Raw genomic sequence first — 17,708 nt, 5'->3', positions numbered from 1 at the left:
TAGACACTATTTTACTTACAAATAATATATCGTATTGGTATTGAAAAGGCTGTTGCTTCATACATAATATATATAATCTTTATTTCCGCATTTCTTGGGATTTTTAACACACAAATTAAAGTGTACAACAAAAACATATAACAATGCGTGGCATTCAAAATTGAAAAACTACTAAACATGATTTACATATGTATATGAAACAAACATTATGTAAGCTTCAGAAAAGTATATGCAACATGTTTTATAAGACTTTAATAAATTTTATAAACATGGAAAAGACGGAGATGTGTATATATATCAAGTAGCAATACACAACAATAGTCACATTTTATATTTTTCAACACTGGCTGGAAATAGGAAGTAAACAAGATAAAAGGATAATGGTAACATTTACACCTAATTCCCTTGTCAAAAGTAAATGTAAGAGGTTAGCTTCGGTATCAAGGATTGTTGTGATTTTAATAATTAGATGCATAGTATGCACAGGTTCAAATAATATTGTAACAAATATGTTTCATGTAAAAAACAGTTTATGATACATATTTAAAATCACGCGTATCATCTATATGTTGGCCAAAACCAGTAAACATATACACATATATATCTGCTAATTCTTAATAGTTCAATTGTACTTGTGATCAATGTCCAGGTATTGTTTGCTTTTTTCTTCCTGTTTTTCCTTTTTTTTTTTTCGATTCGGCAAGATTTCCAACAAAAAAGAATGGTTGATTATATATAGGGCATGCTAATTAAGTGGATCCAAGGCTATTAAACACTCAAGTAATTCAATTTAACATGACGACAAAATTATGCTTACATTACTTGAAGCCTTAACATTATTATATATGTCATGTTAGATTTAATTAAATGCGTGTTTAAAGGCCCGGGAATTAATGAATTAATAACGAGTACAACTGAATTATAGAGAAGTAGCAGATAACCTGTAAGCACTTTGTACAAAACCATTGAACTTATATGTTAAGTTCATATAGTCCCTTGACTTGCTGGACCTAGTACTGTCAATGTATCCTGGTCTATCGGGCAGTGCAGAAAATGAGCCATATTATCACAGCACAGATACTGGAATACTGTGTGACCAAAATTTTCAAGTGCTGTGACAAGGAATGATTTCCTGATTTCTTGAAAACCAATACATTCCGAAATCATGTGTCTATTGATAGTGACACGCGATCTGCATACTTGACAGATAGCTTCGTTATGTAGACTACCTGCTTTTAGGAGCCTGACGACATTGAAGACGTGACGTACCAGTGATTTGGTATTTGCTAGTACGTACAACTTAGACGGGGTGCATGCAAGATAAACATATTTAAACCTATCAAACTCCGAATTTATTCTGTCTTCCCTATATATATATATCATAGTAAGAGTTTACACTACTTGTGGATTTCCATGCCCTTTTGGATGGAAAGGTGGACATTTGGATATGTTGCTTTAGATACCTAAGTTAGCGGTACTTGGTTGATATTCTGCAAATATCAGGAATTAACCGTAATTGATTTTTTGCCCCTTTCAACATGAAGTAATTCAAACTGATTGTCTTACGAGTGATTCAAAGGGCCGCCATCCTATGAGAGGAAGGACCATATCGGTATATATGCAGTTTTTGAATAGATTTAGCTGTTAATCTCAGGAATCGCTCAAGTAATAGCGTATCTTTCCGGGTTGTGTTGTGCCATAGTTCGCAACCATACAGTGCAACCGGGATTGTAACCTTTTCAACTAAGCTAGCCAGAACTAAGGGCTGATACATACTTCACATTGGTGTACATTTTAGCAAAAGATAAATACTATTTATGTTAGCTGCGGAAAAGTCTTCCTGTAAGACATTGTCTTTATCACTACACTTGATTTAAGTCTGTTATGTCACATGTTCGTGTGACCTCACTGTAGTCATGAGATTCTTCTTTTGTTTGTTTGTCTTGGGTTTTTCAACGGTATTTTTTGTTTATGTAACGGCGGGCAGTTGACCAATTCAGTCTTCCTGGATTCTGTACCAGTACAAATATGTTCCCCGCTAAGTAACTGCCAACCTCCCCTCATGAATAAGAGGTGAAGGACGAATGATTTCAGACACTGTTTTTCATCATATCGTCACGGAGAACGTACGCCTCGCTCAGGGCTCGAAATCACGAACCCGCGATCCGCAGATCTGCGCTCTCACTACTGAGCGAAGCGGGCGGGCTCGAGATCCTTCTTTAATGTTCTTCAGCTTTTACATTCTTTAGTTATTAAATTTTTCAAACAATTTTCTTTTCGTAAAAAATGAAGAAAAAAAAATGGTATATTTATAAATGACTTTGATTGCCTACATGACAGCACATTTTTGCCAGAATAAACAAGATCTGGAAAAAGAATTGATATAAAATTCATTCATGAAATATTTTTATTATAAAACAATTAAGAATTGAGAAAAATGAAGTACATTTATAGGGGAATATTCAGTGCATACATGCCTTTTTAAGTATATAGAATATTCTTACGAAACACTACCTGCGTTGTATCTAAAAACGCACTTTGACGTCACTTTTTGTTCGTCGGTTAGGGGACAAAATCAGTGATTTAAAAGAATACAAGATGGTAAAAGTTCTCAATTTTTTGAAATTTTATTAAACATAATTTTATCTTGAATATATAAAATTTTGGCAAAAACATTCGAGCCGTTTTCCTGTTAATTTAACGAGTGTGCGATTTTTTCAATAAAACTAAAATTTTGAGAATGTCGTTTTTCTTCATTTTTACCATCGTTTTGAAAACAGAAGTGACAAATACTATCCAGCGCCGTAGACCTTTGTATAACACACATAAAGATGTAAGTTTCGTTGCCGTAAATTAAAAAATGAACAAATGAGAGAAAATAAACCGACTTTTTATCGCTTGTTAACGTGGCACCAAAACAGACGTGCATGGTAATGTTTGCGACGTCATAGCTAAAAGGTTTCAATAATAACCAAGAAAACAGCTACACATTCATGCCGGGGATAACTTCTACTTTAATATGATATCAAATTCACATGCGGGAAATCGTCCCTTTTATCATATATTTTCGTTTCTAGATTCTTATTCACAATTCTTAAATTTAGATCCAGAAATGAAGCTTCTAAATCTGAGTTATTAGCCTTGTTAAGCTGTAACTCTTTAGGGTAAATATATTTCACCATTTCTGAAAAATATTGGTTGTCCATATTTAAAATATCATCAAGATACCTTGAGGTTCCATTAAAAGCTTCACTAATTTCGAATTGTGTCTCAGTGGATAAACTAAGCATGAAATCTCGTTCATAACAGTAAAAGAATAAATCAGCAACGAGGGGGGGGAGGGTGGGGAGCGCGCAGTTGGTTCCCATCGGGATATCAATTACTTGTCTGTAAGTTTTATTGCCAAATTTGATAAATATATTATCTAGTAGAAACTTTAGAGCTTCACAAACCTGATCACAACTCCTTAGGTTGTATCTCTTCAATGCACTGTTAGAAAAGTCACAAGCCAAGGTCAAAGGGTTGAACCTTCCATTTTGTGTCCGCTCTGTATCTCGTAAACCCCTTGAAATATTTTCATGAAACTTGGGTCAAATGATCACCTCATCAAGACGATGTGCAGAACCCATGAGTCAGCCATGTCGGCTCAAGGTCAAGGTCATAACTCTGGGTCAAATGTTTGATCCTTCCATTTCGTGTCCGCTCTGTATCTCCTAAACTCCTGGAAGGAATTTCAAGAAACTTGGGTCAAATGATCACCTCATCAAGACAATGTGCAGAACTTATGAGCCAGCCATGTCAGATTAAGGTCAAGGTCACAACTCAAGGTCAAATGTTTGAGCCTTCCATTTTATGTCCGCTCTGTATCTCCTAAACCCCTTGAAGGGTTTTGATATGGCTTGGCTGTAATATTCCCCTTATCAAGAAAATGTGCAGAATTCAAAATTCACCCCTGCCAGCTTAAGGTCGAATGTTTAATGCTTCCACCAAATACCATCAACCCTTTCACTATCCATAACAGTGGCGGGGGATATAGCTGTCTTTCAGACTGCCTTGTATATTTACAATTACTGTAATGCATGGCAGGGGCTTCAATGTTTATTTGTGTGAAATTGTTTTGATTTTGGTCAGCAGTTTCAGATCAGAGATTTTTCAAACTTTTCCATATAGCCATATCTCCATGACAAGTCCCGTCCCTAGAGTATCACCAACTAAACATTGATGTCACAGTATTTCGAAATTAGGCTAGCGGTTTGAGAGGAGAAGATTTTTCTACGTTTTCCATATAGTGGAGATGTTACCTGAAAATTCGTCTTTACAGGTTTATTTCAATGCGAAATGATAGCTAAGTGAACCAATTTACTAAATATATTTACGATTTTCCTCCCCTCTATGTAAAAACGGACATATTTGATATTTACGAAAATGACATCAAATATCTTAAGCAAAATGAACAACTCCTGTATTGACAGTTTACACTGATTTTTTTTATTTCCCCAATTATAGTTTATATCAAAAGCCTCCACAGCTAAATAATTTCAGTAGAGTACAGTAAACGTTTAGTCTACTTTCAACACTTCGAAAGATCCTATACTCTTTATAATAAGCTTACAAAATCCATACTTAACATTTACCTGTAAGAAGATATAAGTAGTATCAGGTAAACATAACCAGTAGAACATTTTGTTATTACGAGTACACTCAAGACAGGTGATAAATGATGATAAAATTGTAAATGAGAAGCCCCTACATAAATATGTTTTTTTATGTTGCGTAAACTTTTTAAAATGTAAATTGATGTGAATATCTTAAGTTACCCGTTTATATGGTTCGCAACAATAAATAATCTTAAAATCTGTTTAAGGCAGTGAACCTGTAACGAAACTCGGCAAATTATGTATTCTCCGTATTCTATTTCGGCATGCTTGGTTTTGATCGCGTTAAGCTATAGCTACATCCAGAGAATGCTGAATTGCTTACAAATAAATAATCACACGAAAATGGCATAGTCATTATGGATCCACTTCCATAAAATGTTAAGATTACATTTGATGACAGTGACTCTTTGCATGTTGAATATATTGAAGGGAGTCAGTAGCGCCGTGGTTAGCAGGTTGGACTACAACGCCAGCGGTTCGGGATTGATTCCCGGTCGCTGATGATATCCCGACTAGTGTTCGGTGCTGGATGATATACTTAAATTGGTACTGTTTCCAGCAGTATCGGCCTAGACTTGATGCTGGGGAGGTAAATATGACGCCTGCCGTTGGCTCGGCTGGAAAAAAATTTCCATTCATTCCAGGTGGGGACTTTCGTCGACTACCCACGTTAAACAAGAAATTTTACTTTACCTTTATTTATAGAATACAAAGAGTTTTAAACAAATGAAGGTCATATTTTGTCTGATTGATCAGATGTTGGGAAAAGGATCTATTTAGTTTTTCTTGAACTTTTGGCCACTGTTACCATGTTGGCTTCGGTTTATTGGCCAATTTAGAATTAATCCCTATAGATCCCCTTGGGTAGGTACCATTTCTACATTAAGCCATATAGGGAAAACTACTCCGCCGTGTTGTTTAACAAAACATTTGAATGAATTTTTGACGACGAACAACCGATTCATTTTCAAAAGGAACATAATGTAATATCTTAGGGGTTTTTTTTATCTTATACAAAAGGCTACTTGCTCTTATTATACTACACAGCATTTAAAATAGCTAACTGACCACGTTGTCAGACATATTTTTGACGTTATTTGGCACGTAATGTACTTTTTTTTCGGTTAAACAGCCGTCAAAATGGAGGTAACACGCTAGTATAAGAAATAATTTATAGTTTGAAGCACAAAAATGAAACAAAATAATTATGTGAAGAATACTATTCATACGTAAAGTAGGAAAGCCTTCCATAAAACTTGTATACATAACATGTATCATTGATTTTCAGCCTTAGGCTGTCTTCTTACCTGTCAACTAAACATCAAAGACTGTCGGCATAGATACAACCAGACCTATGCGAAGTTTCCATTCTGCTTCAAGTGTTATAAAAAGTTCGGCAGTGAAATATGATATTTAATTTGTTTTACATAACATGCCTTCTGTTACCATTGCGAATTTACACTGTCTTGTGACTGCAGAACATGTTGGGGGTGGGATGGGGAGAGTTAGGTTATTTGCACAATAAACTGGTTTAAGCTTCTCAGTGGTGGTTTTGCAGCTGACCGTTCAAAGGCGGTTCCCCGCTGTGTTCCTTTATGTGTTTGTTTGTCCTAGTGTTTGATTTGTGTGTGTATGTGTTTGTCGTATCAACTGAAAAGACCCAAGAATATTCAAGATGTTTTAGTTCATTCTAGGCTGAGTAAGAAAGACATAAATTGTAGTGTAAGTAAATGTTATAGACGTCGCTGTACACACTGTTTAAATATTAATGAAGATAATTCATTTTCTAGTTCCACCAATTCATCTTGTTATAATGTTAGACAAGATCTGTCATGCAGTTCAACTGATGTTATTTACTTAATAACATGTAATAAAAGTTATAAACAGTATGTTGGACAAACGCACCAGCAATGTTCACAAAGAATGAATAGTCATAGATTTGATATCAATCATTATCCAGAAACTACTACTAATGTTTCTGAACATTTTAATTCTCAAGGACATACTATCCAGGATTTCTCTTTTATGCCCATTGATAAAGTAACTAATCCTTGGAAAAGGCTTTTAAAAGAGACTTCCTGTATGTATCGTTTGGGCACTGTGTCTCCACAAGGAATGAATTCAAAGATTCTGTATTAATGCCTTTCTGAAATACTTGTTATATACGTATATTTTATTACTTGTATGTATTCCATAATCAGTTTTTAATGGTGCCATTCCTTAATCATTGCACTTATACTGCATTTTTTCACCAGTATTTATGTATCATACTATGATCCTGTTTATGATTTTTACGCCAAACTCTTTGTTTAATTTTGACGTTGTCGTCATCGACGTCGTTTGACGTTGACGTCACTTCCTTTGTTATGTTTATTTTGAACCCTGAAGAAGGCTCATGTAGCCGAAACTTTGGTTAAAAATAAAGTGACTTGTTTTAAAAAGTTTTGTAGTTTTGACTACTTTTAATACTTATATTTCGTATTAACTGATGCATCATATTATATTGCGATGCATTAAAGATACGCTCAATGATTTTAAAGATTTAAAAAAAGCTGTATTATAACACAAAATTCAACCAGTTGGGATAATATCATATACCAAGTAGCGATAAAAGTTAGATAAATTTACGGACAAGTAAAATCTACCGTCTTAAACTTTACTTTACTTTTTGTTGAAGAAATTTCATTATTTTTTATTACTGGATAAGCAACAAAAATGAAACGACTAGAATTTCATTTTGCTGATTATATTGTAATGGTGATATTTCTTGCTATATCTTCTGCGATTGGAATTTACTATGGCTTTTACAAGAAACAGAGAACAACAGAGGAATATATTCTTGGTAATCGGAAGCTTCATTTTGTTCCTGTTGCTTTGTCTTTGGCAGTAACGTTTCAGTCCGCAGTTTCAATAATTGGATATCCTGGTGAAATTTATCTGTATAACACTATGGTGCTTTATACGACCTTTGGAATATCTATTGCATATCTAATACAGGCATTTTTCATCGTGCCTTTGGTACATCCACTCAGGCTGACTAGCGCATACGAGGTAAGATTTATCGTTAAAATTTAAACAAACGCATATGACATTATTTCATTCGTTGAACTAATCAAGTTATTCTAAAAAGAGAAAAGGGACAAAATTCACATTTAAGAATGCAGTTAACCAAACATCATTCCACTTAGAAATAGGGATATGTGTTAATGCATTTTCCAGCATTTCGAATCAGTGTCAATAAAATCACACTCTGCCATGCCACTCCCTTTCATAGGTTACGGTAACCACAGCAACACATTGTAAAACACAAGTACGTCTTTTTAAAGATATATAAATAATCAAAGCGGTGGAATCTTATAAAGGTATATAATCGATTACTTTGAAACTCAAGAGAAAACATTTCTTTCCAAATGGATATGTAATATTCTTTTATGATTTACCATGAAAGCTCATAAATAATCCTGACTCAATATTTAGCTTGTCTATACGATAAGCGACCAATCCGTTGGTCGTAATACTTGTCTATATGTCAGCATAAGCGTGCAAAGGTCCCTAGACAAATTTTATGTAGATATGGTAACAGTAGTCAATGAATCCAGCTGATGCGGAAGTGGCAGCATTGAGCATTTAGCTAGAAACAAGGTGGCGGCCAAAAGAATTATCGTACATATTGTTAAAGTTTTTATTCATAACATCTCAATATATTATACATATGACTTGAACATATTTAAATCAATATGAGATGTATGAGTGTTTATATAGTGTGGCTTCTGTATATGAAATTTGTACTGTTGTAGTGTGACGTTACCAAAAAAAAAAAAATAGCATTGTATCTTTGTAATATACTGTTTGTTTCAGAAATGATATTACTATTTTAAACAAGAATAATATTATCGATATTCCTTAATGAAAATCAAGTTTTTCAAAAGAATACGTACACTTCAAGTTTGATAAGCTGTATGATACGGTAACTACATTGTTCGTTATCAAAATGATGTTGTGTTTTTTTAGTGAAACATCGTTTTGTTATGACGGTTTCTAGTTTTTTTAAACAATAACATGTATACATTTCTAAGGTAATACAAAACCAAATACAATCTATATTGAATTGAATAAACTTATACATCTTTCATTGCACCTAGAGCACAAAATTGGCGCAATTTCGTTGCATTTGTTACAAGCATAACACCAAGTAACATAACGTAACATTAAGTAACATGAATAACGATCATGTAATATCTTTTACTGCCCCACTCCTGACTGATTTAAGAAATGGACTACAAAAAGACACCTATTCTCAAACAAACGTAATTTAAGTAACATTCATGTAACACTCCTGCAACACCCTTGTTACATCTATGTAACACTATTAAAGGCCTTTTTTGGCCAAATAAGAAATGAGGTGTAACATGTGTAACATTTTGGCTATAAAAAGACGCCTCTTCTCAGATACACGTAACATAAGTAACATCCATGTAACATCCTTGTAACATCCTTGTTACCTCTATATAACACTAATTAAGACGTATTTCAGCCGAATTTAAGGAATGAGGTGTAACATGTGTAACATTTTAACTACATAATGATGCCTTTTCTCAGACACACGTAACATAAGTAACATCCATGTAACATCCTTGTAACATCCTTGTTACATCTTTATAACACTACGAAAGACGTTTTTCAGCCGAATTTAAGAAATTAGGTGTAACATGTGTAACAGATAGTTTTCGCGAACAGTTTACGTGAAAATTTAAAAAACTTTTTACGAAAAGAATCTCTTGTTCTTAGTGGATCTTAGATCATTGATGACGATGCTTTGATAGTAGATTTCATTGCAGATACATACTTTTCCAAAACAATCTAGTCTGTCGAAAGAAAACGACGTGGAAATTCACCAATACTTCTATTTCCTGGTCAAAAATGACAAAACATCCGCAGAATTAGAAATATTTCATGAGCTATGATGACAACAAAACTCATTTATGTTCAGACAGCTAAATGTTGGGACGTCAACATGTGTGCTCCGACGACGTTTTGGAGACGGAGAGTCATTTATATTTGCAGTATAATGGTCGGGAACATCAACAAGGTTAGATACGAAATGTTTGTCAAAAAGAATGGCAACCAAGACGGCGTCCTTAATAGTTCTGACGGCATGGACATTACCCTGTTGCCATCATATCAGTCCAGTCAACTATCAGTTACTTATTCATTAATTTATATTAATCTACAAAATTTTTAATATACATATCTGCGTATCTATTGTAAAAATAATAGGAAAACTTTATTATAATAGACTCAAATTTGATACAGTCTCTTAATGTTTTTTCTACATTAAATTAATTGAGCCGTGCCATGAGAAAACCAACATAGTGCGTTTGCGACCAGCATGGATCCAGACCAGCCTGCGCATCCGCGCAGTCTGGTCAGGATCTATGCTGTTCGCTTTCAAAGCCTATTGCTATAAGAGAAATGTTAGCGAACAGCATGGATCCTGACCAGACTGCGCGGATGCGCAGGCTGGTCTGGATCCAGGCTGGTCGCAAACCCACTATGTTGGTTTTCTCATGGCACGGCTCAATTCTTTTGTAATTTTACTCTTATTCATATCAAAATTAAACGACCTTGATCTTTTCTTAAAGGTGTATATTTGGCTACATGCCCATGAGAATAGCCTATATCTTCTTGGTGTTGATAAAAAATTGCTAGGACTTTGATGACGAACAACAGTTAGTGTACAACTTGAGTGACAAAAAGACTGTTCCTGATGAACTTGTTGACATATTGTGCAACACTGGCATAAACGAAACCAGTTTATGCACTTACCAATATTGACGACATCTTATAAGATTCAGACAGTGATGAACAGTCATAACTAAGAATGTTCTAGTATGTTGAATAAATAGAAAATGTGGTTTATTGAAAACGAAGAATAACCTTGACATGATATACAACGATAATGACTGAAAATAATGACGGCAGCGTATTACCGATTAAGGTAACATATTGTAACGTAAATTACACTTTTGCATTCAATTAGTTAACATGACATTTGATATCTAACCGTAGAATGATTTTATTGATTAGTTAAGATATTTCTTTTCTAAACTTAATACTAAATAACAACGACTTTAACATGTTTATATGAAATATTATGAAAATCTTGATTTTTATGGTACGTATTTTACTGTATAAAAGTACCATTTGGTATTATTCAGCATAAAATGTTTACTGTTTAAGCATAAGAACAGTGATACAGAAGTAGGCATGAGTATGCACCTTTTAGACAGATCAGCTAGTAAAACATTAATCCAGAGATTAACTCCGACAGGTCGAATGAAAAACACTATAGCATGCATTTATTAATCTACTGAATGAAAGTATTGGAGCGTTATCCATGTGTAAAATACGTGTCATATTTGCTGCAAAATATTTATCACATTTAATCATTTGATCCGATCATAAAATATCATTATGTACACAAAGTTGATAAAATGGTTATTTAGGTTTTAGCACCGTAACTTTTTATTACTCTGTGGAAAAAAACTAAATCATTTTGTAAAATTATAGTCATATAATCTCAAACCATTGCCTTTTCAAACTTATCATTTACAAGAAGAAAAAAAACAAAAACACTAAAAATAATTTCTAAGACACCGCGCGTGGCATGAACATTAAATTTTCATTGATTTCAATCAGATATTTACACCGTTTTTGATAAATTTATATATTTATTAATTAAATAGTGTATAAAATTGATATATTAATGGTTCTTTCTGACAAAAAGAAACATGCATACCTGCCAGAAATGGTCTTTTTTTTCACATAAAGCGATATTGAGTTTGAATAATATTAATACCATATAAATCTCATTATATTAACAGATACGAAATGCAACATATTTCTTTCTCAAACCTGATAAATTTCTGACTATGACACGTGATCAAAACATGTTTTACATTCGATCAGATCATGTTAATTTATTACACACCTGTCTGTAATGTATATTTCAAAAAGAGGAGAAATGAACTTGGAACTATCTAGAAAAAAAAAGTAAGCATCTGATATGACAAGTTATTCTTGTGAAAATATAAATTTTGCACAGCGTTTAAAAATGTTTCAACAATGATGCTGCGTTACATCAAGATTAAAATAGACAATAGTGTGATTTTTTAGCCGAATAGCTTATTTTGTCTCCGTAGTTTATAAACGTCTGGTTTGATATTTTAACGATTTTTCCTTTATCATATGATAATAATTTTATAAATTCTCTAAATCGGTAGAACTCGTGTTTTATATCGTTTTACAATTACGTTTACTAAAATGAATACTGATGCGGCATTCCCAGTTACTAATAAAATTCTGAGATACTTTGCAATTACTTCCCCGCCAACATTAAAGCATGATTTCATGATATTACCCGGAAAAATATACTGATGGCTTTGTATAATAACATCATATGAGACATAATACGGATACATTTATTCGTCAATTCATAAAAAACCTCTTTTTTTGTACACAAATCTTACTTTCGAATTTCAAACACAAACTACTCATTTTGAAACTATACTTTTCTTTACTAGAAATACATTCTGCATGCACACGGGCTGAATTTGAGCCTGCCAGCACCTCTGGCCTCTGAGTGTGACCTTGACCTTAGACCTAGGGACTGGTTCTTGCGCATGACAATCCGTCTCATAATGGTGAACATTCTTGCCAAGTTACATCAAAATCCCACCATGCATAAAGAAAAAATGCTCTGGACAAACTTCAGTTTGACATTTGACCTCCAACTGTGACTTGACCTTTGAGATAGGAACATGGGGTTTTGCGCATGACACACCTTCTCATTGAGGTAAACATTCATGCTAAATATAAACAAGATTGGTCCATGCATGTCAAAGTTATGGTCCGGACAAAATCAGACCAACACACGGGCGCACGCAAGCACATAAGCCAACCAGCCAAAAGTGGCGACTATATCGAGCTCTTCGCGAGCGGGCTCGACAAAAACTAATTTTCTGCTTTTCAGATTAAATTCGGAGTAGCTCCATTAAGAATCGAAACGTACAGAATTGAAAAAATTAGACTGTGCAATGCAATATCTTTAGAGAACTTTAATAAGACGATTCTATAAAAATAAGCAAGGTTTGGCCACTTGATTATTTTCTTCCCATTTTTGTTCCAAATTTACACCTGTTACAATATATCGTAAGAATAAACTAATTGGATGCTATTATATTAACGTATTTAAATATGTTATCACTACATCTAGAAATTTGCATTTGTTCCTTGGAAATACAATTTAAAAACTTGTTTCACTGGAATCGGCGTGAATTTTGCAGTTTAAATATATGCATAACTCAGTCCCTTACAATTCTTAAATCCCGTTGCACATTTTCACTCTCTTGTGTCATGGATAATAATGCAGCAGTATACATTTGGTTAAGTTAAGTACTAACACTCCATACATATATACACTCTCGCTTAGATTTTCTTAAAGTGTAATAGAAAAGTCACAAACTAGTTTCGCTGAGAATGGTTCATAAGTGTGTCTAAAACTCTAAATATATATGTGATTTATTTTTTCAATATAATATTTAAGAAACATTTACACAAATGCGCACGTAATAGCTAATAAGTGATCGCGATAGTAAGCTTTCCATCAATCTGACTGAAGTACTTGATCTTCTAAACGAAGATCTGAGAACGACCCATTCACATACGTCTTCTGTATATTTTGGATTTCCAGTATTGCTATATTTATTTTAACCAATGAAACGACTTGTTAGAATGTCAAAGAGTAAGAAAAATGTGCAGTTATTCCAGGGCTCGAACTCGGGACCCCTCGATTATTAAGTAAGTGGCCTACCGACTGAGCTAACCGGCTATCTGACATATTCCGACATAAGAATTGTAAATATCAAAAGTCAAGGCTACAGGTAGATTTGCTAAATTTTGTAAGTTAAGCTCTGATTGGCTAGCGAAAGGGTCGTCAGAACGAGGCTATAAATAGGTCGTTCTCAGATCCTATGCGTAGCGTAATAGGAGATGTACTTTAGTCAGATTGAGCTTTCCATCACACCGAGTGATAAGTGCGCATAGATATTTTTATACTAATACGTGCGCGGATGTTTATACTTATACGTGCGCACGTTGCGTAATTCTTATAAACGTTCGCAAGTAATAGATATTACGTACGCACGAATTAGTTAAGTTACTTGGTGCGGATGTTTTAGTATGACAAAATCATCAATGTCCCCTCTGTGATATCTTGACTACATGTATATACATTCCTCGGTTTTTAAATCATTACTGTTATTCTAGAAATGAGATAGAACAAAACACAACACCTGCAGACGTGCCTTCATTTCAAAAGCGTATTCATTAACAGTGCAGAGAGCCTAGCTTCTTCGCGGCCGCTTTGGGTACGGCGGGGTGTTGGGAGGGGGAATTTGGATCGATCTCCGACCCCTTCATACCAAAGACGTGAAAAATATTACCAATAGTTCCCTTGTTTGGATGCTTGTAATTAAAAGGGAAACTGGTTTCTCTGCTCCTACCCTGATGATGGATTCACCAGGAATGAAATGTCGAAATTGATTAATATATAAGTTGTAGAACTTGCTTCACAAGCTCAATAAAGAGACCGCAGAATTACAGATCGCAGGATCGTGAGTGCGATCCCCGGGCGAAGCTTTTCTTCTCTGTGACGATTTAATAAGGGGTATTGTGACTAAAATCATTCATATTTTAAATTCGGCTGAAAACGTCTACATAGATGTTACTTATGTTACGTGTGTCTAAGAAGAGGCGCCTTTCTGTAGTTAAAATGTTACGCATGTTACACCTCATTTCTTAAATTCGGCCGAAATACGTCTTTAGTAGTGTTATATAGATGTAACGATGTAACAAGCATGTTACATGGATGTTACTTATGATACCTGTGTCTAAGAAGAGGCGTATTTTTATGGTTAAAATGTTACGCATGCTACACCTCATTTCTTAAATTTGGCCGAAATACCTCTTCAGTAGTGTTATATAGATGTAACAAGGATGTTACATAGATGTTACTTATGATACGTGTGTCTAAGAAGAGGCGTTCTTTCACAGTTAAAATGTTACGCATGTTACACCTCATATTTTAAATTCGGCCGAAAAACGTCTTTAGTAGTGTCATATAGATGTAACAAGGATGTTACAAGGATGTTACATGGATGTTACTTATGTTACGTGTGTCTGAGAAGTGGCGTCATTTTGTAGCCAAAATGTTACGCATGTTACACGTCATTTCTTACATTCGGCCGAAATACGTTTTTAGTAGTGTCATATAGATGTAACAAGCATGTTACAAGCAAGTTACATAGATGTTACTTATGTAACGTGTGTCTGAGAAGAGGCGTCTTTTCACAGTTAAAATGTTAAGCATGTTTCACTTCATATTTTAAATATTGCCGAAAAACGTCTTTAGTAGTGATATATAGATGTAACAAGGATGTTACATGGATGTTACTTATGTTACGTGTGTCTGAGAAGTGGCGTCTTTTTGTAGTCAAAATGTTACACATGTTACACTTCATTTCTTAAATTTGGCCGAAATACGTCTTCAGTAGTGTTATATAGATGTAACAAGGATATTACATGGATGTTACATAGATGTAACTTATGTTACATGTGTCTGAGAAGACGCGTCTTTTCACAGTTAAAAAGTTACGCATGTTACGCATGTTACACCTCATATTTTAAATTCGGCCGAAAAACGTCTTTAGCAGTGTTATAAAGATGTAACAAGGATGTTACAATGATGTTACATGGATGTTACTTATGTTACGTGTGTCTGAGAAGTGGCCTCTTTTTGTAGTCAAAATGTTACGCATGTTACACCTCATTTCTTAAATTCGGCCAAAATACGTCTTTAGTAGTGTTATAAAGATGTAACAAGGATGTTACATATGTTACGTGTGTCTGAGAAGTGGCCTCTTTTTGCAGTCAAAATGTTACGCATGTTACACCTCATTTCTTAGATTTGGCCGAAATACATCTTCAGTAGTGTTATATAGATGTAACAAGGATGTTGCATGGATGTTACTTATGTTACCTGTGTTTGAGAAGAGGCGTCTTTCTCTAGTTAAAATGTTACGCATGTTACACCTCATTTCTTAAATTTGGCCGAAATACGTCTTTAGTAGTGTTATATAGATGTAATAAGGATGTTACAAGGTTGTAACATGAATGTTACTTATGATACGTGTGTCTGAGAAGTTGCGTCTTTTTGTAGTCAAAATGTTGTGACGCCTGTCAAAATAGAGTCTTTTTTATATAAAATACCTGTGGTTTTGCGTGCTAAAGTGTGGCGCGTGGCCGTTAACTGTTACCTATTTAATCATGGGTTGCAAACACACAATAAAATTTGAATAGCCGCGTCGCGGAGCAGGGCTTTAAACCAAAACAATGAAAACTATTTTGACAGGCGTCACTGTTCATAGTCAGGATTTTCATGCTTTTTCAGTGACAATTTAAGGTTAAAAGGTAGGACTGGAGCAGGTCTTTAAACGATATATAAAATATAAGGTAGTGTGACTCGATATAGGATTTTTTTCATGTGACTTAGACGTGGCAAGTTTCAAGTTTCCGATTCTATTAAACTAGACGTGGGAACGGGTAAAAACTCATACAACAGAACCTCTTTTAAGTCAACCTTTTTACAATGCAAACCGCTTCCAAGTAGTCTTTGAAGATAGGTGCTGTAAGGTCATCTTTATTCTACACTAAGGTACATTTCTAATTTGTGTGCAAGCTAGTTCTAGAGACGTTGACTTAAAAGAGGTTTGTCGACTTTATGGCAATTCGCTTCCACGTGTATGTTTAATGAACCGAGAAAATTTAGAATTGTCAAGTCTTAGTCACATTTGAAAAAAACAATCTGAAAAATGGAAACACCTGCCAGACAGTCCTTCAAACAGATAAAGAATGTAGTTATTGATTGTTCGGCAATCTTTTACAAAATTCATTCGCCAGCGAAAGGGAACTTCATTGATTATACTACGCAATACAAATGATTCATCGGATGAAAACTGGTCCATTACAATTTTGTTGTATTCGGAGGTATTAGCGTATAGGTTATTGGGAAAACATGTTTCCTTTTATGAAGAAAGCACAAAACTTTGCATATTACTATTTTGAAGTATGCTGAATCCAAAAAAATGGAGGAGACACGCGGTTCGCTAACCTCAACCAGCTTAAAATGAGGCCCCAAAAAGGGACCTATGTTTTATTCATTTTTTATCATATATTTTTGAAAGCAGTTTCCAAAATGACCTCAGTAAGTAATAATTGTTGGGACAATATTTATTCAGTTATATTTTACACACATTTAATATACAAGACACAGACAAATGACATAGATGAGGCCCTAAAAGGGGGAAATTGTTTAAAAATCTCATTTACAGGATGACTTTATTTTTTTAGTATGAATATCATATCACTTAAGTAAACAAAACTAATAGTAGTATTTAATGATATCAAATCGTTATTAAAACATTAGTTACATTTTGAAGTTCATTAAGGGTATTTCATAAAACAAGTTCACATATACGTACGTACTGTAATTCTTATAATAATCTGCATTCCTGTTCCGTACAATTTTCATTCTCACATCGTACTAATATTGTACATGGGGTAATGATAGTTAGATTTCCCTATGAATATAATTATTAGGTAAATATATTTACATTAAAAAGAGAGGCTCAGAATAAGGGCTTATTTTGTGTTTTTCTTGTATTGCAACATCTTATTTAAATCCCTATAAAACATATTATATAAAACATAATTTTATATGTTTTTCAAGACAATTAATGACTTCAAACTAAAGTATACCATCATCCTAATGCTTTCTTTATAACAAAAGAAAATGGGGTGTGTACTAAATGTATTATTGTATTCATTATTGCTAGTTTATACTATATTTAATGATACGACGTTATTCAAATTTGATTCAGATTTCAAGTTGTACAATTACCCGTAGTCTAAATTCCGCCTTCTTGAAAAGAG

General features: G+C 34.0%; 1 protein-coding gene across 3 annotated transcripts in view; it reads left to right on the top strand.

The window, feature by feature from the left end:
* Nucleotides 1-7,225: 7,225 nt before the first annotated feature.
* Nucleotides 7,226-17,708, top strand: part of LOC123545073 (sodium-coupled monocarboxylate transporter 1-like) — a 61,665-nt gene continuing 51,182 nt past the window's right edge. For all 3 annotated transcript variants that reach the window (XM_053538739.1, XM_053538729.1, XM_045331352.2), the window contains exon 1: nucleotides 7,226-7,709. In XM_053538739.1, coding sequence (XP_053394714.1) covers nucleotides 7,374-7,709 — 336 coding nt within the window. In that variant the 5' untranslated portion in view covers nucleotides 7,226-7,373. The remainder of the gene's footprint in view (nucleotides 7,710-17,708) is intronic.

Source organism: Mercenaria mercenaria, chromosome 1 (genome assembly GCF_021730395.1).
Source record: "Mercenaria mercenaria strain notata chromosome 1, MADL_Memer_1, whole genome shotgun sequence".
NCBI classification, from domain to species: Eukaryota; Metazoa; Mollusca; class Bivalvia; order Venerida; family Veneridae; genus Mercenaria; species Mercenaria mercenaria.
Note: the sequence above shows the minus strand (reverse complement) of the source record. Positions and strands in the feature narration are given on the sequence as shown.